Below are 19,756 nucleotides of genomic sequence, written 5' to 3' on the forward strand. Positions count from 1 at the left end.
GCCGGCACCAGCGGCCGCGGCCCCAGCGGCAGCAGCGGCGGCAGCGGCAGGGGCGGCGGCGGCGGCGGCGGTCTGCTGTGACCTGGTAACTGCCTCCATTTTGGTTTTTCTTTTCTTTTGCCCAGCTCTGTTGGATTAGCCCCTGACGACAGTGGCTGTTGATTGTAATTGCTCAGGCTGAAGGATGTAGTTTCAATCAGACATGGAGAGGTTGGGAGACAACAGAGAGCAGTGAAGAGGCTGGTGCATGGCTGCGGGGGAGGGGGGGTCGTCTCCTCTTCACTCTCACCCACATTTAAAAACAAGTATATGAAAGAAAAGAATGTGGAGCCCAGAAAAAAACCTCCATTTTCCTCCAGTTTATCAACTCTCTGACATGAATGGAGCTCAGTGGGTCTCATCGACGGCGGGGCTCAGGGCTGGAACTAAAGTGCCCCCTACAGACCCCTATGTTGGAGCCTGCTGTAGCTATTTTCAGCACTTACATCCTCCAATATAAGCCATTCACGCAGCATCTCTATGGGTTTTAAATCCAATCAAAGACTTCTCCGTCCACAGTGTTACCCTAAAAAAACCACACTGGCGTGAAAACAACTGGGAATGCCCCAAAGCCCCCTCCTCCTCCTCCTCCTCCTCCTACTACTACTACTACTACCCCCCAGTAGTCAGAACTGAAGAAGCCTCTTGGATCAGAGGTGAAACGTCTTCAACAAACCCACGTCCAGTCGACCTCCATTTTTAGGTAACAGAGTGTTACTAACGTGGTGTGTTACTAATGTGGTGTGTTACTAACGTGATGTGTTACTAACATGGAGTGTTACTAACGTGATGTGTTACTAATATGGAGTGTTACTAACGTGGTGTGTTACTAACGTGGTGTGTTACCAACGTGGTGTGTTACCAACGTGGTGTGTTACTTATATGATGTGTTACCAACGTGGTGTGTTACCAACGTGGTGTGTTACTTATATGATGTGTTACCAACGTGGTGTGTTACCAACGTGGTGTGTTACTTATATGGTGTGTTGCCAACGTGGTGTGTTACTAATATGGTGTGTTACCAACGTGGTGTGTTACCAACGTGGTGTGTTACTTATATGGTGTGTTACCAACGTGGTGTGTTACTTATATGGTGTGTTACCAACGTGGTGTGTTACTTATATGGTGTGTTGCCAACGTGGTGTGTTACTAATATGGTGTGTTACCAACGTGGTGTGTTACTTATATGGTGTGTTGCCAACGTGGTGTGTTACTAATATGGTGTGTTACCAACGGGGTGTGTTACTAATATGGTGTGTTACCAACGGGGTGTGTTACTAATATGGTGTGTTACCAACGGGGTGTGTTACTAATATGGTGTGTTACCAACGTGGTGTGTTACTAATATGGTGTGTTACCAACGTGGTGTGTTACTTATATGATGTGTTACCAACGTGGTGTGTTTATGGACATCAAGGTGCGGAGATAAAACCAGATAAATCCAGTAAAGAGCTGAGGAGGAAATGTGAAGATAAAATTCATAAACCTGTCGTCGTTGCCTCCAAAAATTCCTCAATTATAAAACCAAACCAAACAAATAAATAAATCAAATGTCTATCTGAAACAAATATATATTTATACATAATTCCAATAAATTTTATTGATGGATAAAAACTAGTCATTTTAATGACATTTAGTCATTTAGAGTCTTGTTTTAAAATCTCCTGTTTTTCCACCTTATTTTTCAATTCTGTGATTTGGTTTCTTTGAAGTCTTTCATCTTTGTAAGCAACAGATTTCTCTCGGCGGCCCAGGCTGCGGCTGAATTCACCGCTGAATCTCAAACGGCAGACAAGGAGCAGATGGATTTCAGGGTGCTCTTGTCTGGATTATTCAAATGATGGAGAGGAAAGGTCAGGCACAGAGGTGGCGTTGGGGGCCACTGGCCATCTATTCAGCCACATCACAAAGACTCCAAAAAAAAAAAACCAAGACAATTGGAGAGCCCACCTAAACCCAGCAGCAGACCCATTTTTAATAGGTCGGATTTTCACCTGGTAAATTTGAAATAACAAACAAAGAAACGGTGCAATTTAATAACTTCAAAAATATCCAAAAAATCTTTTGGTTGAAATTGTTAGAGAAAAAAAAGACAATTTATAAATTTTTCTATTTGTTAATTTACAGAAGAAAAAAAAATCTTTAAAAACTATAAAAGTAATACAGGAATAAAGCTGTAAATCTAGTTTCCCATTATTGAATCATTACACGTAAATGTACGTGCACTTTTTTTTATTATGATTCAAACAGTGTAAATGAATCCAACGCTGAGCGCATTTACAAGCTCTGAGGATTTATGAGCTGCAACTGCTGCCGACCAAGCTGCTCCACAAACTTTCGCAGACGGCGGCGCCCGGGGACGGAAACGGACGTCCATTATTCTGCAGTTTCTCTCAGATTTACAGTATGTTTTGAGTTTTATCAACAATTAACGAGCAAAGCCTGAACTAAACATGTGTGGATTTTAAATTAGAAATGTCGGCGAGGAGCGGGGAGAACCAGCGGCCGCTCTGGGCTGCACTCGTTCACTGACAAACTGACTTTTCAGGTCTGAGTCTGACACACTGGAAGTTAAACACACAAATCACACTGAACACCAGGCGCTCAGGCTCGGAGATAATTACCCAGATCCATGTCGCCGCGCGCAGCGCACCCTTGGCAGAGGACGGCGGTGGAGGAGGAGGATGCTGATGCTGATGCTGCTGCTGCTGTGATGAAGGTGATGATTCTGCTGCCTCCTGTATTCCAGCGAGGTCGGCTCAGCTACAAGACTCTCCAAAAAGTTTCTCCTGCGAGGCTCTGGTGCGCCCCCTGTCCCACCGGCACCAATAAAAGGAGCACAGCAGCTTCTTCTTCTCCTCCTTCTTCTTCAACACGAAGATGAAGAATAAGAAGGAAAGAGAGCGAGATGGAGAGGCGGAGAGGGGAGCGAGGAGAAGAAAAGGTGGAGAAGAATGCGGGATATGCCCGCCTGATTTTCCGAGCGTCGGAAGAATGTGCAAGAAGCCCCACTAGTGAGTCCTTTCAGTGCCTCTGTGCCAATGAAAAGAGACGAGGAGGTGGCGGGAGGTGCAGCTTTTTTTTTTCCCTCCTGCCATCGTTTAGTTAAGGCTGAGCCCCTCCTTATATTCAGCAGCTCAGGAGTCCCCGTCCACTGCACATGTCACATCCACCGGTTGCTATAGCGATGCCTCCACATGTTGTCGACAGTGAATGTTCAAGGAGCGATGCCTGGCTAATAGGCTTGCGGGCTGAGGGGCGATATGAATGGGCATAGGGCTCGTCACTCATTTGTTGAACTACCAGGGGTCTCTGTGTTCCGTGTGTGAATCGCTGTGTTCTCAGGCTCTCCTGTTCCACCGCTCCCTCTCCCTGGGGCTCAGTGATGTGAGCAGAATGAGGGAGATGGAACCATGGTCTGTTCTTCATGGTCTGTTCTTCTGAGTATTCAGAGTCTGTAGTGAGGCTACAAAGAGGAGCTAGAACGCAGTACAGTAGAGTATGTGAGCGCTGCACGGAGACAAACGCTCAGTAAATTACACATAATTGGCTGAATCCTTTCTCCACCAACACCACCCTCCAGCAACACCACCCTGAAGGTCTGAGGGAATAAAGGCTGGAGAAAGGGAGGAGGGAAATTGCAAGTTTAACAAGTTTTGAAGGTAAATCTCAGTAAAACGCTTTCCTAATTAGCAATCAGCCTGAAAAAAAACCCAATGGAGAGCAACAGCTGCAGTTAGCAGGACAGAGAGAGAGGGGGAGAGAGGGGGAGAGAGGGAGGAAGGAGGATTATGGAGAGCACGGGGTGAGAAAATGGAGAAAGAAAAAGAAAAGGGGCGGTGAAGAGGGGAGAACGGGGGTCCTGTCAAATGCAGATGACGAGTCCTGGGGAGGGGGGCTCTCCAGTTTATTTTTTCCATTCAGAGAGCACCCCCCACCCTCCCCTCTATTGTCCCTCTGTGTGACAGCTGGAGTTGGCAATCTGAAGGGGAGAACAAAAACCAGCTCGCTGTCCAGCCTGGGTCTGCGGCCGCAACGGACGCCACCGCAGCAGCAGCAGAGCCAACCAGGCGGCCCGCGAGGGGGCGGGGGGCAGATCTCTCACACTGATTCCACGGTCGGGGGGGGAGGGGCACCATGACCACAAAGATACCACAGGATGTGGAAGATGTTGTGGTCGTTCACTTTTTAATGCTCTGAAAAAAACAACAAACAACAAAGACTTTGACCCCTGCACCCTCTTCACCCCGGGCCCCTCCCCAGAGTGACACTGCTCAGGTCATGCTGTCTGCACACTTACGGCCTCATTTATCAGGAATTATTTAGAAAACCAAAATCAGTCAGTCTGAGGACACTGTAAAACCCATGACTGTAGTCAGTAGTCACTAAATATTCTTTGGACCTGCTGACTATGACCTTCGGACCTCCAGAGGTCCAAGGACCCCGACTTGAGGAACACTAAATTTGATCAGTCCTGTCCACATTTATGTTTGATATTCTGTGAAAACCAAAAAACCTTTTCTCACATGGCTGAATCAGAATAAATAAAATCTCACACTCTGGGTTGTGCCTCGTGAACGGGGGAGTCAGAGAGGTGCAGGGGGGAGTCAGAGAGGTGCAGGGGGGAGTCAGAGAGGTGCAGGGGGGAGTCAGAGAGGTGCAGGGGTTTGTACCACCGTCACCTGGACACAGACACAGCAACATGTCAGATATCTGACCAGAGGACAGACTGAACTACAGAGGAATCACACCGTCAACCTCTCATGCTAACAACATTTACGGAGCAGAAGAAGAGTCGCTGCGACAAGAACGGGCGCCTGACAAGAGAACTAGTACTAGTCATGTACTAAACTAGTACTAGTTCTGCTCAGCCCTTTGAAATGAGGCAAAATGAAGGATTGTTAATCAAACTGTGGCTGTGGCTCCGCTGGGTGGACAAGGTGTCGGTGGACTAGCTTCAAGCTGAGATGCACAGAGAAAGCTTTCTCTCCTTTATCTGATCTGTTATTATCTCTGTTATCGTCAGAGCAGTGAAGGATCTGTCGTAGGAAAAGTCCGCTCTTTCTAACAGTTACACACAGAAAAACTGCCATTTAAGGCCTGTGTGTGTGTGAGAGAAAGAGAGAAAGAGAGAGAGAGAGAGAGAGAGAGAGAAATACTAAAATGCACGGCGTGGCATCAAAGGTGTTTCTCTGGTCCAAAGGTCAGGTGATGGTAAAAGGTTGCTGAGGAGCAGAGCTGCTGGATGGGCTTTCATCTGCAGGAGGCAGCTGGATTCTCCAAAGAGCCAGCATCACTCAGGGCTGCAGGCACAGTAGGGCAGCTCCGCTATGACATTTCACATCCACATCTGCCCCAGTAATGGCATTTTAGCCACTTTCTAGAAAGCCCCACACCTGCCTTCCTGCACCGCTGAACGTTTTACAGACAACAGTTTTTTATTGTGTGGATTTAATGCAGCGTTTGAAACGGATTGGATGGGATGTCATTCAGTGTGGAGAGGTTACAGTGGAACTGAACGGTTGATGTTCACACACACACACGTCTCATCTTCAGAAATCATGGAAATCCATACGCATGCTGGCGCCAGATCAATCGGTACCACTGGAAGATTTCACTTGTTCATTATTTATTTCAGTGTCTCTGACGGAAACGGTCAGGACTGCTCTGCTTTGAAGTCGTCTCCAAAATTCGTCCCCATTTGCTCGAAGCGACAGTGTTTATTAACGTTTCTTTGAGAGGAAATTTGATTAAAGGAAACACTAACGCAACACAAGTGGCTGCTAACGACGCACATCAGAACAAGTACAGAAGTAAATATTAATGGAACAGATACATCCACCTGGTACAACGTGGTGTATTTATGGTGCGTTGGATATTCCACTAGTCACAGGTTCACAGTTCAATCAACTTCTGTATTTTCCAAAACTATAACACTTTTTTTTTCTTCCTTTGGTTGAGTTTGCAACTTATATATTAAAATATATAATTTCACCTTTGTTTCTTTCACACTGACAGACACTAGAGGGCACTGGTTCGACTTAAAGTCCTGAAAATATGGTAATAACTGAACCTAAATCAATAACAATAAGTGGGTGTAATCTAAAGTGAGGTTTAAGGTTAGCACAGGATGAGCTTTGAATTAGCCCGGTTAAATATTTAGCTTTAAATAGCTAATAATTGGCATAGTAATTAAACATTAGCCTTGGCCACAAACTGCTATAAGTTAGCAAGATGCTAAAAAGAATGTGTTCACAAAAGCTAAAAGTAAGTGTTACTTTTAGTTAAAATGCTTTTACAAAATTCAGAAGCCAGTAGAAATAAATCATGACAAATAAATCTGGGGCCACATGACAGCTGCCAAGGTGCCATGTTTGGGTCCTGAGCCCAGGCTTTGAATACAGTAGTTTTCAAAGACACTGGTCAGACATTTGGATGTCCCCCTGCATTAATTATGTGACAGGAAATTGGAAAGAAAGCCTTCAAATCCGTGGTGAGAGGTCACCATCAGATGAGACCTCTGTCGGAGATCAGTTCTGCGTCTGTGCCTCTCAGCTCTGTCCTTTGATTAGAAATAGAACGTGTGCTTCCAGCCTCCATATGACGTTCTGCTGGAGCTGACTGATGACAGGATTAGTCCCACTAATGTTGATGTTCACCTTCATCTCTTTTGTTTGTATACTGAGAGGCAGAGCTTTAGGTTCCAGGCCTGAATTCACGGTGCGGTGACTGCAGTCGGACTAACGTTCAGTGGTTGACTAATCAGCTGACGTGCAGCTGAGGGGATTGGCTGCCTAATGAGTGCCTCTTCACACCAGCAGTTTGCCAGAGTTATCTGGAACATGAGACTGCTGTCAAAATGTCAATGAATCTCAATTTTAACTACCAACTTAATCACATACAGTAGGGACCGTCTCAAACTGTGCAGCAGGAGGAACCAGGTCCCTGACTGTGGCTAGAAGAAAATGAAAAAAGTGAAAAATGACAGAAATGTTTCATATGAATAATTCATGTCTTAGGCTGCTCATTTTCAATTATACATATAAATTTAACTATATATATCTTTTTTTTTTTTTTTATACAGTACACTGTATGTGTCAAACTCACATTGATATTTGCAGCTATGTTTTTCGATTTTTTTGGTAAAACCATAGGCAGTTGTGTTTCTGCTCCTCTGACTCACTACAGTCACTTTTCCACCTCCTTCTGAGTCGGTCTATTCCCTTCACTCCTCCTCTCCTAACTCCCTACTGGTACCGACCATGCTGTGAACATGGCTGCCAGCACAAGCAACCCTTTTCCTGGTGCCTGGTTGATGTCTCCAGCTCGGGGCTGTTGGGTATGTGGGGATGACTCACTGACCCCCTCCTGCACCAGAGAGAGAAGGAGGAGGCGGCGGTGGTAGCAGGAGACACACAGTTGCACAGTTTTATGCCTTTTAGGTAGAACGCTAGTCCGGGACACAATGTGCGCTACGATTGGCCAGGGGTTATTTTCTGCTCTTGAGAGAAAACACGCAGAATGATACTAACACGGATATGTGTGTAATATCCCTTCAACCTAGCATGAACACAGTCAGAGTCAGCAGTGGGCGCTAGAGGCCAAGTCAGCCCCCAGGTCCACACAACTGAGCAGCTTCACACAGACAGTCCATACCAGTACAAGGAGCAGGCCAGATCTCACCAGTACCAGTACCAGTACCAATACCAGTACCAGTACACTCCTTCCTCCCTCCCACTGCTCTGATTTACCCATGTGGTTCTCTCTGGACACTGAGCTGTTCTGTCATTAGTCACCTCTTCAATAAAAGGGGATGTGGGGCAGTTGTCCCTGATCAGATGATCATGATACCCAGCAGTGATGCGTTCACAGTCACACAGTCCAGTATTGATTCAGTTGTTGTTGTTGTTCTGGTCACATTTTCTACCAGGAATTTTCAGTTTAATTCTGTTGATATGAAGAAAGCGGACCAGGACTGGGCCTGGACCAAAGACCAAGGGGGGAGATCCACACACAGAGGGGGGAGATCCACACACAGAGGGGGGAGATCCACACACTCACAGGGCGTTCTCCAACTCTTGTAATTCACTACAAACACAGCACGTTCTTCAAATGCATTTCCACAAAACAGCGTCTGGTGCAGATTCTCACCCCATGAAGGGGGAGACAGAATCTTCCTCTTACCTCCCTCCCTCTCTCAATCTGCCCCCCTTCCCCCAGTTCCTGCCAAGAGGCTATTATTGCAGCTAATTATCTACAAATAGGCCCAAGATGACAAACACAGCCCTGTACCAGTGAAGGCATCAGTTTGGGGGGGATGGGGGTGAGAGGAGGGGGGCATTAGAGAGAGAGAGACGCAAAGAACAGAACAAGGAAGGAGGAGCAGGAGGAAGAGGAGGAGGAGGAGGGCTGGAAGAAAAGGGATGAAAACCCTGGGAAATGATCTGGTCTGTACTGAGCCGGTGACGTTGGTTGCCATTGGCAACTGTCCTGCGATGCACAGAGCACATCCATTTATGTCCCAGCATGCATCATGATCAGGGCAGCTACGGGGTCTGAGGCTGTCTGTCTCATTTCCATAGAGAAAGTCATTTAGTGGGCGACCAGGACGTCTGAACGGCGGCATGATTAGATCCTTACCTCTGATCCACATGAATATTTATCACAACCCTAACTCCTCCTCTGGAGCGCCACCACTCCTGCATCTCCTCCTCCTCATTCCTGTCCTATCAATATGTGACAGGAGCATCAGCACTCAAGTTAATCTGCTGATTGTGGTCCAGTGGCCACTTGGCCCATGTTTGGACTGAATCACCTTGGAAACAGCGACTGTTAATGACCTGGAGGGGGCAGTGTGTTTGGGTTTGTCTGCAGGTGTGAGGATGGAGTAGGTGGAACCACAGAGTTACTCACATCACTGACTCCGGCCTCCACGATCTTCACGCCGCTCTCCTTCTCCAGCTGCTGCTTCTCTTGGACTGCACAGGGAGACAGAGAGCAGAGGGTGGGTGAGGGGGTGAGGTAGGGAGGAGGGGAGGGCAGTACATGACAAAGAAGAGATTCTTCACTTCCTCAGGCAGAACACATGGGAACAACACAGTGGAGCTAACAGGTCCTTGAGAAGAACCATCCACAGACACAGAACCATGAGGATGGTGTCAGTGGACCACCTGACAAACGCATCCTCAGATCTATTGATCTGATCAAAACTATGTCCCCAAAGCCTTTGTTCCATCAAAGGGTGGATTGGTGGATTATAAAGACAACAAAGGAGCAGAAGTTTGTTAGCATGTGAACATGACTGTTAGCACAGGGAACGGTGGAAAAAGTACAAAGGAGAGGATGAGAGCGGGTGGTGGTCCAACTCCTGATTCCCCTAATGAAGACTATGTAAATGACCCTGAAGAGCTGCCTCACCCCACACCCCCAGTTAGGATTAGTATTCTAATCTATGCCGATGATTCTGCTCCAGAATCTATGCAGCATTCCATCTAATTAAGCACGCTACTTTTAGGCTAATCATCCGTCTCCCCCGTTCCTCCTCCTTCGCCTCGCTTCGCTCCTCGCTCTCTGGTTATTAGAGATCCTGCTGACGCTGATCAGCCTATCATCTCATCAACATAGCAGCCTGGGGGGGGGGTTATTTGAGGTGTCAGTGAGGGGTGTATAAGGGGCAACCGGCTGGAAAAGGGTGAAGAGGATGAAGAGGGGCTGAAATGTCTAAATGAGAGGGTGAGGGAGGACGAAAGAGAATATTTTCTACCAGCAAAGAAAAACAACTCACTTTCATCTTCCACATATTTGGACATGTGACCGTTCCAGAATGGGGGGGCGGGGGAGGGGTTTACCTGTTTAGTAGATGTGGTAATGAACGAGGTACAACTGGGTGAGGGAGTGGGGGGATTGGAGATGGGGGTTCAGCTAAAAGGTCATGCACTGTTTTGGTACCCACCCCCCACCCCCCCGGGTGAGTCATGAGTCAAACTACCAGATTAGCCCCTGGACTTCACGTGCACACACACGTGCACACACACGGCAGCATGGTCAGGTGATTGAGGTTGACTGACATGTTGACATTAACGTCTTAAAGTGAAACCAAAGTAGCCTGAAGGCCTACTAGCCTCCCCCATGAAAAATAGTTCCAGTAGTTACTAATAGAACTCCAGAAAACTGTGGGACTATTTTAAAGGCATTCCAGAATAAACATCTGCTGAGTGAGTATTATATACACCTGCTGGCCACTTCATGAAGGTGCAACAAGTGTATGAAGCTACTGTGTCAGTCTAGAACCTCTGAGGCTGCTTCTCTGCCCCCCTCCTCCCAGCCCCCTTCTCTCCCGCCCCCCCATTCTCCCCTCCTCCTCTCCCCCTCCTCAGCTTAATCTCCTGCAACCCTGTGAAAAATTGGTGTCACTGCCAATCATATACCAAACGCGTACAACGTGTACAGCCAAACTGATCAGTGGGAGCTCAGTGCTATAGTACAGTCTTGTTCAGGTCTGACACAGTAAGTAAAAAAAAAAAACAACACTAAAGAAGGGGTAGCATGAGAGACCACCCTAACCCCCACTAAAGATAATTAATGATCATAATTAATGATCATAATTAATGATCGTGATTAATGATTGTGATTAATGATTGTGATTAATGATTAATCATGAAGTCGTCGCAGTCCCATGTGGTAAATATAAAGATCCACTTCTCTACTACAGGACAGGGTTGTTGTTGTGACAGCCAATAGAACTCCAGCGCCCGGTGACAAACGACTGACTGCAGGCTGTGACTGTTCTGTATTTCAGCAGCAGCCACAGTCACATGACTCTAATGTTTCCTCTTTGGCCTAACAGGCCTTTAGAGTTGACAAAATACATATTTCACCAGACTCTGATTGATCTGTTAATATTGAATAACATCCACGTCCATTCCCTCTCCCCCCACTCTCCCGCCCCTCCCCACCTATCCTCCACCTCCATCTCTCCATCCGTCACTCCAAACAAACAAAATGAAAGTGTTTATTGCGGAGGAGGGCTGGCGCTCACGCCTCTCCACAGCCGTTAGCCTTATCAGCCGCCAATCGCTCCGATATTAAAGCTGCCATTCCGCCCATCACTTTGCCCGTGCACATATGATGCTTGTCTCTACCTCTGAGAGCACTGAGGGTGGGGGAGGAGGTGGAGGTGCAAGAGGGGGAGTGAAGAGGAAAGGGAGACGCACCTGATCCCACCACCAGATTACATGAGTCGTCTGCGACTGGTATTTCTTCAGGAAAACAGTGGAGGCAGTAATGGAAAACACAGTGTCCCTCAGCAGCACCACCTCTGGACATATATTTACACATACATATACACACATATACCCTGGGTACGTGGAATACCCACATGTACACAACAGTCCTATGACTTTTCTATATTTGAGAATGTATCAAAATGTAAATCAGCTCTCTGCTCCGGTCAAGTTTCCTTTATTTTATTGTTTGTTATTCTGTCCAAAGAGTGAAGAGAAAACTAAGAATGAAGCAGAGAGACAGGAAGTTCATACTGGGAAATAACCAATGGGTCGGCTCCGGAGATGACTTTGTGGGAGTACTCAATAGTAGTATTTTTTTATTAATATTTGTTTCTTCTTTAGAGTTTAAAAAATGTCCTTTAATAGGGAAAAATCAAACAATGGCTGAGGACAACTTCAAAGGACTTAAAGTGGTATGAAAGGAAGCACTGATGACAAACAACAAACATTGACCAAAAGAAACCGTATCTTTCCTTAAGAAAACATTAAAGGAATCAGTGCAATTTTGTGAATAGCTAGAATATTAGGGGTATCCAAGGCAGACAAAGACAAAGTTGTTTAGAGTTAGGCCACACATCAAAGTTATTGTGATGCTCTTATTAAAACTTGACTTATTATTAGGACCTGGGCACTGAAGACAGACAATAACAACACTGACAGCTACAAACCTACAGACAATGAGACAACATCAAAGGAGTCAGAGAGCACATCAAAGGACTCTGTGTTTGTGTATAGGTTTTTCCAGTTTGTACAGTCCAAAATGATGCAGGATTAGGTTCATTGTACAATCTAAGCTTAATAAATACTGGGGTTGAATGCAGTGCCCCAGAGGAGTGACAGTGTGAATCCATCACCACAATGTTATGATAGTCTGTATTCAGATTAGATTAGATTGAACTTTATTGATCCCACACTGAACAAACTGTTGAATTTGTGGCATTAACTTTTAGTTAAAGCCACAAATTAAATTAGTGACCTGACTACAGTGTGTGTGTGTGTTTGGCATTTCTCCTCACTGTAAGACTTTTACAAGTTCAGTCATTTGGAAGAACTGGGCTTCATTAATTTTCTGTCAGCTGGATAATCAGCTCAGCACTGATGAATCTATCTGTGGCTAGCACGCAGCTATCTTTTCACACACCCCTCAGTACACACTGCTTATAATAACGGACACTTGGAAATGTAAAGGAATCCATTTATGTTGCACTAAAACCAAGTCTTTTTCTCTGCCAGCAAATACCAGTGCCAATCATACACCAGCATGTCTGTCACATGGTAGTACCATGCTGTTACCAGCAGGGTCTTCAGACAGCCAGACTGTTTATTCACCCTGATCGATCATTTCCTGTGGATAAGCCAACAAACCAACTGCTGTTATTGGGCAAAAATCAACACGCCACAAGGCTGTGCTAAGCTAACTGCACACAGAAGACAGAACAATAAAGACAGAACACTGAAGACAAACCACTGAAGACAGAACACTGAAGACAAAACACGGAAGACAAAACACTGAAGACAAAACACTGACGACAGAACACTGAAGACAAAACACGGAAGACAAAACACTGAAGGCAGAACACTGAAGACAAAACACGGAAGACAAAACACTGAAGGCAGAACACTGAAGACAAAACACTGACGACAGAACACTGAAGACAAAACACGGAAGACAAAACACTGAAGGCAGAACACTGAAGACAAAACACGGAAGACAAAACACTGAAGACAAAACACTGACGACAGAACACTGAAGACAAAACACGGAAGACAAAACACTGAAGACAGAACACTGCAGACAGAACACTGAAGACAAAACACTGACGACAGAACACTGAAGACAAAACACGGAAGACAAAACACTGAAGGCAGAACACTGAAGACAAAACACGGAAGACAAAACACTGAAGGCAGAACACTGAAGACAAAACACTGAAGACAAAACACTGAAGACAAAACACTGAAGATAAAACACTGAAGACAGAACACTGCAGACAGAACACTGAAGACAAAACACGGAAGACAAAACACTGAAGGCAGAACACTGAAGACAAAACACGGAAGACAAAACACTGAAGGCAGAACACTGAAGACAAAACACGGAAGACAAAACACTGAAGGCAGAACACTGAAGACAAAACACGGAAGACAAAACACTGAAGGCAGAACACTGAAGACAAAACACGGAAGACAAAACACTGAAGACAAAACACTGAAGATAAAACACTGAAGACAGAACACTGCAGACAGAACACTGAAGACAAAACACGGAAGACAAAACACTGAAGGCAGAACACTGAAGACAAAACACGGAAGACAAAACACTGAAGGCAGAACACTGAAGACAAAACACGGAAGACAAAACACTGAAGGCAGAACACTGAAGACAAAACACGGAAGACAAAACACTGAAGACAGAACACTGCAGACAGAACACTGAAGACAAAACACGGAAGACAAAACACTGAAGGCAGAACACTGAAGACAAAACACGGAAGACAAAACACTGAAGGCAGAACACTGAAGACAAAACACGGAAGACAAAACACTGAAGGCAGAACACTGAAGACAAAACACGGAAGACAAAACACTGAAGGCAGAACACTGAAGACAAAACACGGAAGACAAAACACTGAAGACAGAACACTGCAGACAGAACACTGAAGACAAAACACGGAAGACAAAACACTGAAGGCAGAACACTGAAGACAAAACACTGACGACAGAACACTGAAGACAAAACACGGAAGACAAAACACTGAAGGCAGAACACTGAAGACAAAACACTGACGACAGAACACTGAAGACAAAACACTGAAGACAGAACACTGGCTGTATGAAAAATGATCTTGAAATGTATGATTTTTAAAAAAGGTTTTAGGACAAAAATGTAAAATAGGATAATATAATAGTTAGGAAGTTGCTGCAGGTTTATGAATCAAACACAGATCCATGTCATCTACTGAAGACGTCTGGAGACAAGTGTTTGTTCACCTTCAGCTCTGCTTCTGTTGTAGTCAATCAGGTGTGTCCCAGAATTCCACAAAGAAGGAATTCTATGACACCACTGAAGAAGAGAGCAGAGGAAGACATGGGGGAGGGAGGTGCAGAGACAGCTTTGGTTTTTAAATAAACATTGAACTGAAAAAACTGAGTCCCACGTTCTGTCATTAAGACAAAATAACTGCTGCTGATTTGAGTTTCTGAGACGGCTTCAATCAGCAGCACCTGGTGTCTGCTGCGGATCCTTCCACAGCCTTACCATCATCTCCAACAGGACCTGCATGACACATTTATAATTACATCCTGCCTTATTACAGGCCTTAAATAAAGCACCTGAAAACACACACATACACACACACTCAGACCTATAATATCTGTTTCTTCTGCTGCTGCCTGATTAATTGATTGTGGCTCCTCTGACACTCTGTGTTGAAAAGGCGTTTGGTATATGATTGGCAGTGACACCAATTTTTCACAGGGTTGCAGGAGATTAAGCTGAGGAGGGGGAGAGGAGGAGGGGAGAACGGAGGGGCAGAAGAGAAGGGGACGGGGGGCTGGAAGGAGGAGGGCAGAGGAGCAGCCTCAGAGGTTCTAGACTGACACAGTAGCTTCATGCACTTGTTGCACCTTCATGAAGTGGCCAGCAGGTGTATATAATACTCTGGTTTATAAAGCATCACTCAGCAGATGTTTAAGGTGAAAACACCTGGACGTCTGCCTCCCACTGAGGGGAGACTACTGGGGGAGTGCTGGTCAGAGGGAGGGAAGCTAGGACTGACACACACAGAGTCCCACCCCCCACCCCCACCCCCACTGTGACAGTGGCAGACCTACCTGTCACTGTGGCAGCAATTATCCTGCAGGCTCTCCCCCTCTCTCTCCCCCTTTTTCTCCCCCTCTCCAGCCGGTCCCCACAGTACTAACTACATCACTGAGCACACAGTGCACATACTGTACATATTCTCTCTCTCTCTCTCTCACACACACACACACACACACACACAGAGCTGCTGCCTTACACACAAACACACGTGACAGAAAAGACACGTTCAGACGGGACGTGAGAGTCCAGGTGGACATGAGCTCCAGTGGACAGCTGAAGTCTCCTGACAGGAAGTGGACGGGGGTCCAGTCTCAGGTTGACGTGACAGAACTGTGAAGGTGATTTTACAGTCAACGTGACCTCATTAACGTTGATTTGTTCCGTCTGTCATTAAGAATCACCAACGCCATCACTCTAGACACAAGTATGAAGAGGTTGAAGTGTGGGGGGGGCAGAACTGTTTCAGTAAATGTTTGGCCTGTTCTTTAACACTGACCCAGATCAGCATCATGTTGATATCTGAGCAGTAGCACAGCTGTTGTTGACCCCCTCTCCTCCCCCCCGCCCTCCAGCCTTTTGTTTTTGTCTCTCTCTAAAACGATTCGTCTTCTTCTCTGGTCAGCTCTGCTTCATTCACTCTGAGGGAATAAATGTGACAGGAAATACATCAGAGAGCAGCGCCACCATTTCCTGAAGCCGATCCAGAAGAACAAAATCAAAATGGATGCCAAAGCAGGTCTGGAGACACGCTGAGCTCCTGGTTCTGTAGGTCCAAGTCCATTCAGAGTTCACCACTGCCGTGTCCAGCCACCACACCTTTATTACCCCTCTGCTTTAGGGCAAAAAGTGATCATTCCCATTATCAGCATCTGAAGGCAGCAGTGACGACAGACAGGGAGAAGCACTTCACACACTCCTTTTTTGTTCCAACCAATCAGCAGCAGCTGCAGCAGCACACCTGACTTAGATCTTTTAATCAACTGATCTGAATCTCCAGACAGCTGATTGGTCAGTCACTGTGTCTCTGGAAAGGTCAGAACCAAACCCTGCAGCTACAGTGGTCCTCTGTGGAACAGTTTGCCCCCCCCGCCGTAAACCTAAAATATAACCTCTGTCCCCTCACTGGGTGAATGTTCTCGAGCTGAAGTATAGGTACAGCTACTTCATGTACTTCATGTACTTCATGTACTGTGCTTCTCCAAGTCATACACACTTCTCTCCTGCTTATTTATCAGGCCTGACCTCTGACCTCTGAGCCATAGAAAGACCTGAAGCATTCTGGGATGTTTCCTCCGCTTCAGACTCATGGGATGGTTTGGAGCGCACACCACAATACACACAACAAAGTAGAACAAAGTACTTTCTATTTTAGCCAATGACGTAACGGCTGAATACCAAAGATTTCAGTTGGAGGGTCACTTCCTCCAAACTTCAATCTGCAAAAAAAAATAAAACAGTTGGAGCCGCGGGAGATTTTTAGGGGATGAAACAGTTTTCCCGAGAGTGTCACCTGTGACAGGTCACCAGAGGTCACTGTTCACACATGCAGGTGCTAATGTAACACCTCTCACACCTTCCTCTGTCGCCCACATCTGGCTGCCCACCAATAGGCTCAGAGACCCCCCCCCCCCCCACACACACACACACACACAGGTAATTGGACTAGGAGTGTGAGGAAGCCTGTGGCTGGACACACACACGCACAGAAAACAAACAGCAATTGGGTTTAAAATGGGGGTGGATGGAGGGGGGCTGGGGAGGGGCAAGTAGAAGTAGAAGAAGAAAACAACGTCAATGAGCCAAAAGTGGAGCAGCCACTGACTGTACACGTTTACTTCAGATGTACTTTATATTTACTTCATATTTTAAAACTCGAGTGTTTTAGAGCACGTTGACAATGAGAAGTTCGTTGTCAACGTGGAAATTCTTCCAGAAATTAGACCAAACGTCTGACACAGAACTGGAAAACTTTATATGTGGCCCAGAAGGACTAGAAAACTTTATATGTGGTCCAGAAGGACTGGAAAACTTTATATGTGGCCCAGAAGGACTGGAAAACTTTATATGTGGCCCAGAAGGACTGGAAAACTTTATATGTGGCCCAGAAGGGCTGGGGCACTTGTGGCCCAGAAGAACTGGAAAACTTTATATGTGGCCCAGAAAGACTGGAAAATTTTATACGAGGCCCAACAGGACTAGGGCACTTGTGGCCCAGAAGGACTGGGAAACTTTATATGTGGCCCAGAAAGACTGGAAAATTTTATACGAGGCCCAACAGGACTAGGGCACTTGTGGCCCAGAAGGACTGGAAAACTTTATATGTGGCCCAGAAGGACTGGGGCACTTTAAATATCTGTTGACGTAATTCTGGTTTGTTTTTTCACTTTGGTAATAAATCCAAACCTTTAACACAGTTTCCGTCAGACAGACTTCAGACTGAAGAGTTTGGCAGCTTCACGTGTGTTTCTATAGACGTGTTCGTAAACACAGCTGCAACGTGGGCTCGTCTCTACGTCCCACGTCTGTCGTCTGATTTCTATATGAGACAACACGTCCGTGTCAGTCGTCATCAAAGGACTGAGATTAGACTCTGTGGTCGTCACTGCTGTTACTGCTGCTGCTGTAGCTGCTGCTGCTGCTGTTACTGCTGCTGATGCTGTTACTGCTGCTGCTGCTGTTACTGCTGCTGATGCTGTTACTGCTGCTGATGATGATGATGCTGTTACTGCTGCTGCTGTAGCTGCTGCTGCTGGTATTGTTACTGCTGCTGTAGCTGCTGCTGCTGATGCTGTTACTGCTGCTGATGCTGTTACTGCTGCTGATGATGATGATGCTGTTACTGCTGCTGCTGTAGCTGCTGCTGCTGATATTTTTACTGCTGCTGTAGCTGCTGCTGCTGATGCTGATACTGCTGCTGTAGCTGCTGCTGCTGTTACTGCTGCTGCTGTAGCTGCTGCTGCTGTTACTGCTGCTGCCGATGCTGATACTGCTGCTGTTGATGCTGTTACTGCTGCTGTAGCTGCTGCTGCTGTTACTGCTGCTGCTGTAGCTGCTGCTGCCGATGCACCTGGACATGAATTAGAGACAGACGAGATAGAAGAAAGAAACAAGAGCCAGAAAGAAAGCACAGGCCGACAGCCTTTGACAGACCAATGAGGACAGTAACTGTACTGCAAACATGAATGTGTGTGTGTGTGTGTGTTGTATTAAAGATGCGTAGAACAAATGTAAACAGACGGCTCATTGTCCCTCCTTCATTGAAAATGTTTTCAAATGCCTCTCTAAATGTTTTATGTTTCCAGACAGCTGTGAAATGACCATTATACTGACAGTGGAACTACAAAGGAACACAGTGCTTTGAAGATGGAAAAGCCTGAAATGTCACCAACCTGCTTTGAAGCTGCCTGGCTCCTCTTTGTTTCTCTACACTTGTAGCCCACGTGCACCTCAATTCAGAGGGCAATTTATGCAGATGGAACATTAGGAGAACACACACACACACACACACCTGGGTCGGCCACAACGTTGTTTTGTTTTCTATCAACTCTTTGTAAATTCAAAGAGTTCAGGACCACAGGCTGCTGAGACCAGTGTGGGACTGGGACCAGTGTAGGACTGGGACCAGTGTTGGACTGGGACCAGTGTTGGACTTGGACCAGTGTAGGACTGGGACCAGTGTTGGACTGGGACCAGTGTTGGACTTGGACCAGTGTAGGACTGGGACCAGTGTGGGACTGGGACCAGTGTAGGACTGAGACCAGTGTAGGACTGGGACCAGTGTAGGACTGGGACCAGTGTGGGACTCAGACCAGTGTGGGACTGAGACCAGCGTGGGACTGGCACCAGTGTGACCTCCAAGGAGGTGGGAGTATGGAGGAGGAGTGGAGGGGTGAGGACACAAGAATAGGGGGATGTTGTGTTCATTAGCCTTGAATGTAGTGTCCACTCCACAGTGTGTCCACTCCCCAGTTTGTCCACTCCACAGTGTGTCCACTCCACAGTGTGTCCACTCCCCAGTTTGTCCACTCCACAGTGTGTCCGCAGACGTCAACATAACGCTTAATACACGCAGTGTTCATCAGAATACTTCAAACGAACATATGTACAATGTATTTCTAAAACAGGACAAGGAAAAATACTACAGTCATATGTACATGGACTGCACATATTTGAGGTACTTCACACTGAAGATTATAAATACTATAAATAAATACTATATATAAATACTATTAAAAAAATAAATACATGAAGATAAAAAGTGTGTCAATTTAGAAAATCCCCCAAAGACGTCAAATTGCCCCCACGTGTCCTCAAACTGTCTCCAAAAGTCTCTCCCTGATGTTAGGACTTTTTCTGGGTCCATTTTCAGACCCGTGCTTGATGGACGTCAGACTCATGAATTAACTGTCTGTTAATGTTTGGTAACAAAGCCTCCAACAGTGGGACTGACTCCCCCTTCTCCCCCACCCCTCAGTGGACGCCGTCTGAGAGTGGACGCCGCCTGAGAGCGGACGCCGCCATCTGAGAATGGCCGCCATCTGAGAGTGGACGGCGGCGTCTGGGAGGGGGCGGCGGCCGGCGGGGGGGGGCGCCGCGGCGACGACGCGGC

General features: G+C 46.4%; 1 protein-coding gene across 5 annotated transcripts in view; it reads right to left on the bottom strand.

The window, feature by feature from the left end:
• ptprn2 (protein tyrosine phosphatase receptor type N2) overlaps positions 1–19,756 on the bottom strand; it is a 77,000-nt gene that overhangs the window by 19,402 nt on the left and 37,842 nt on the right. For all 5 annotated transcript variants that reach the window (XM_008308381.3, XM_008308380.3, XM_017031515.2 and 2 more), the window contains one exon: positions 8,953–9,017. In XM_008308381.3, the coding sequence (XP_008306603.1) occupies positions 8,953–9,017 (65 nt within the window). The remainder of the gene's footprint in view (positions 1–8,952; positions 9,018–19,756) is intronic.

This window comes from Cynoglossus semilaevis, chromosome 3 (assembly GCF_000523025.1).
Source record: "Cynoglossus semilaevis isolate Cse_v1.0 chromosome 3, Cse_v1.0, whole genome shotgun sequence".
Lineage (NCBI taxonomy): Eukaryota > Metazoa > Chordata > Actinopteri > Pleuronectiformes > Cynoglossidae > Cynoglossus > Cynoglossus semilaevis.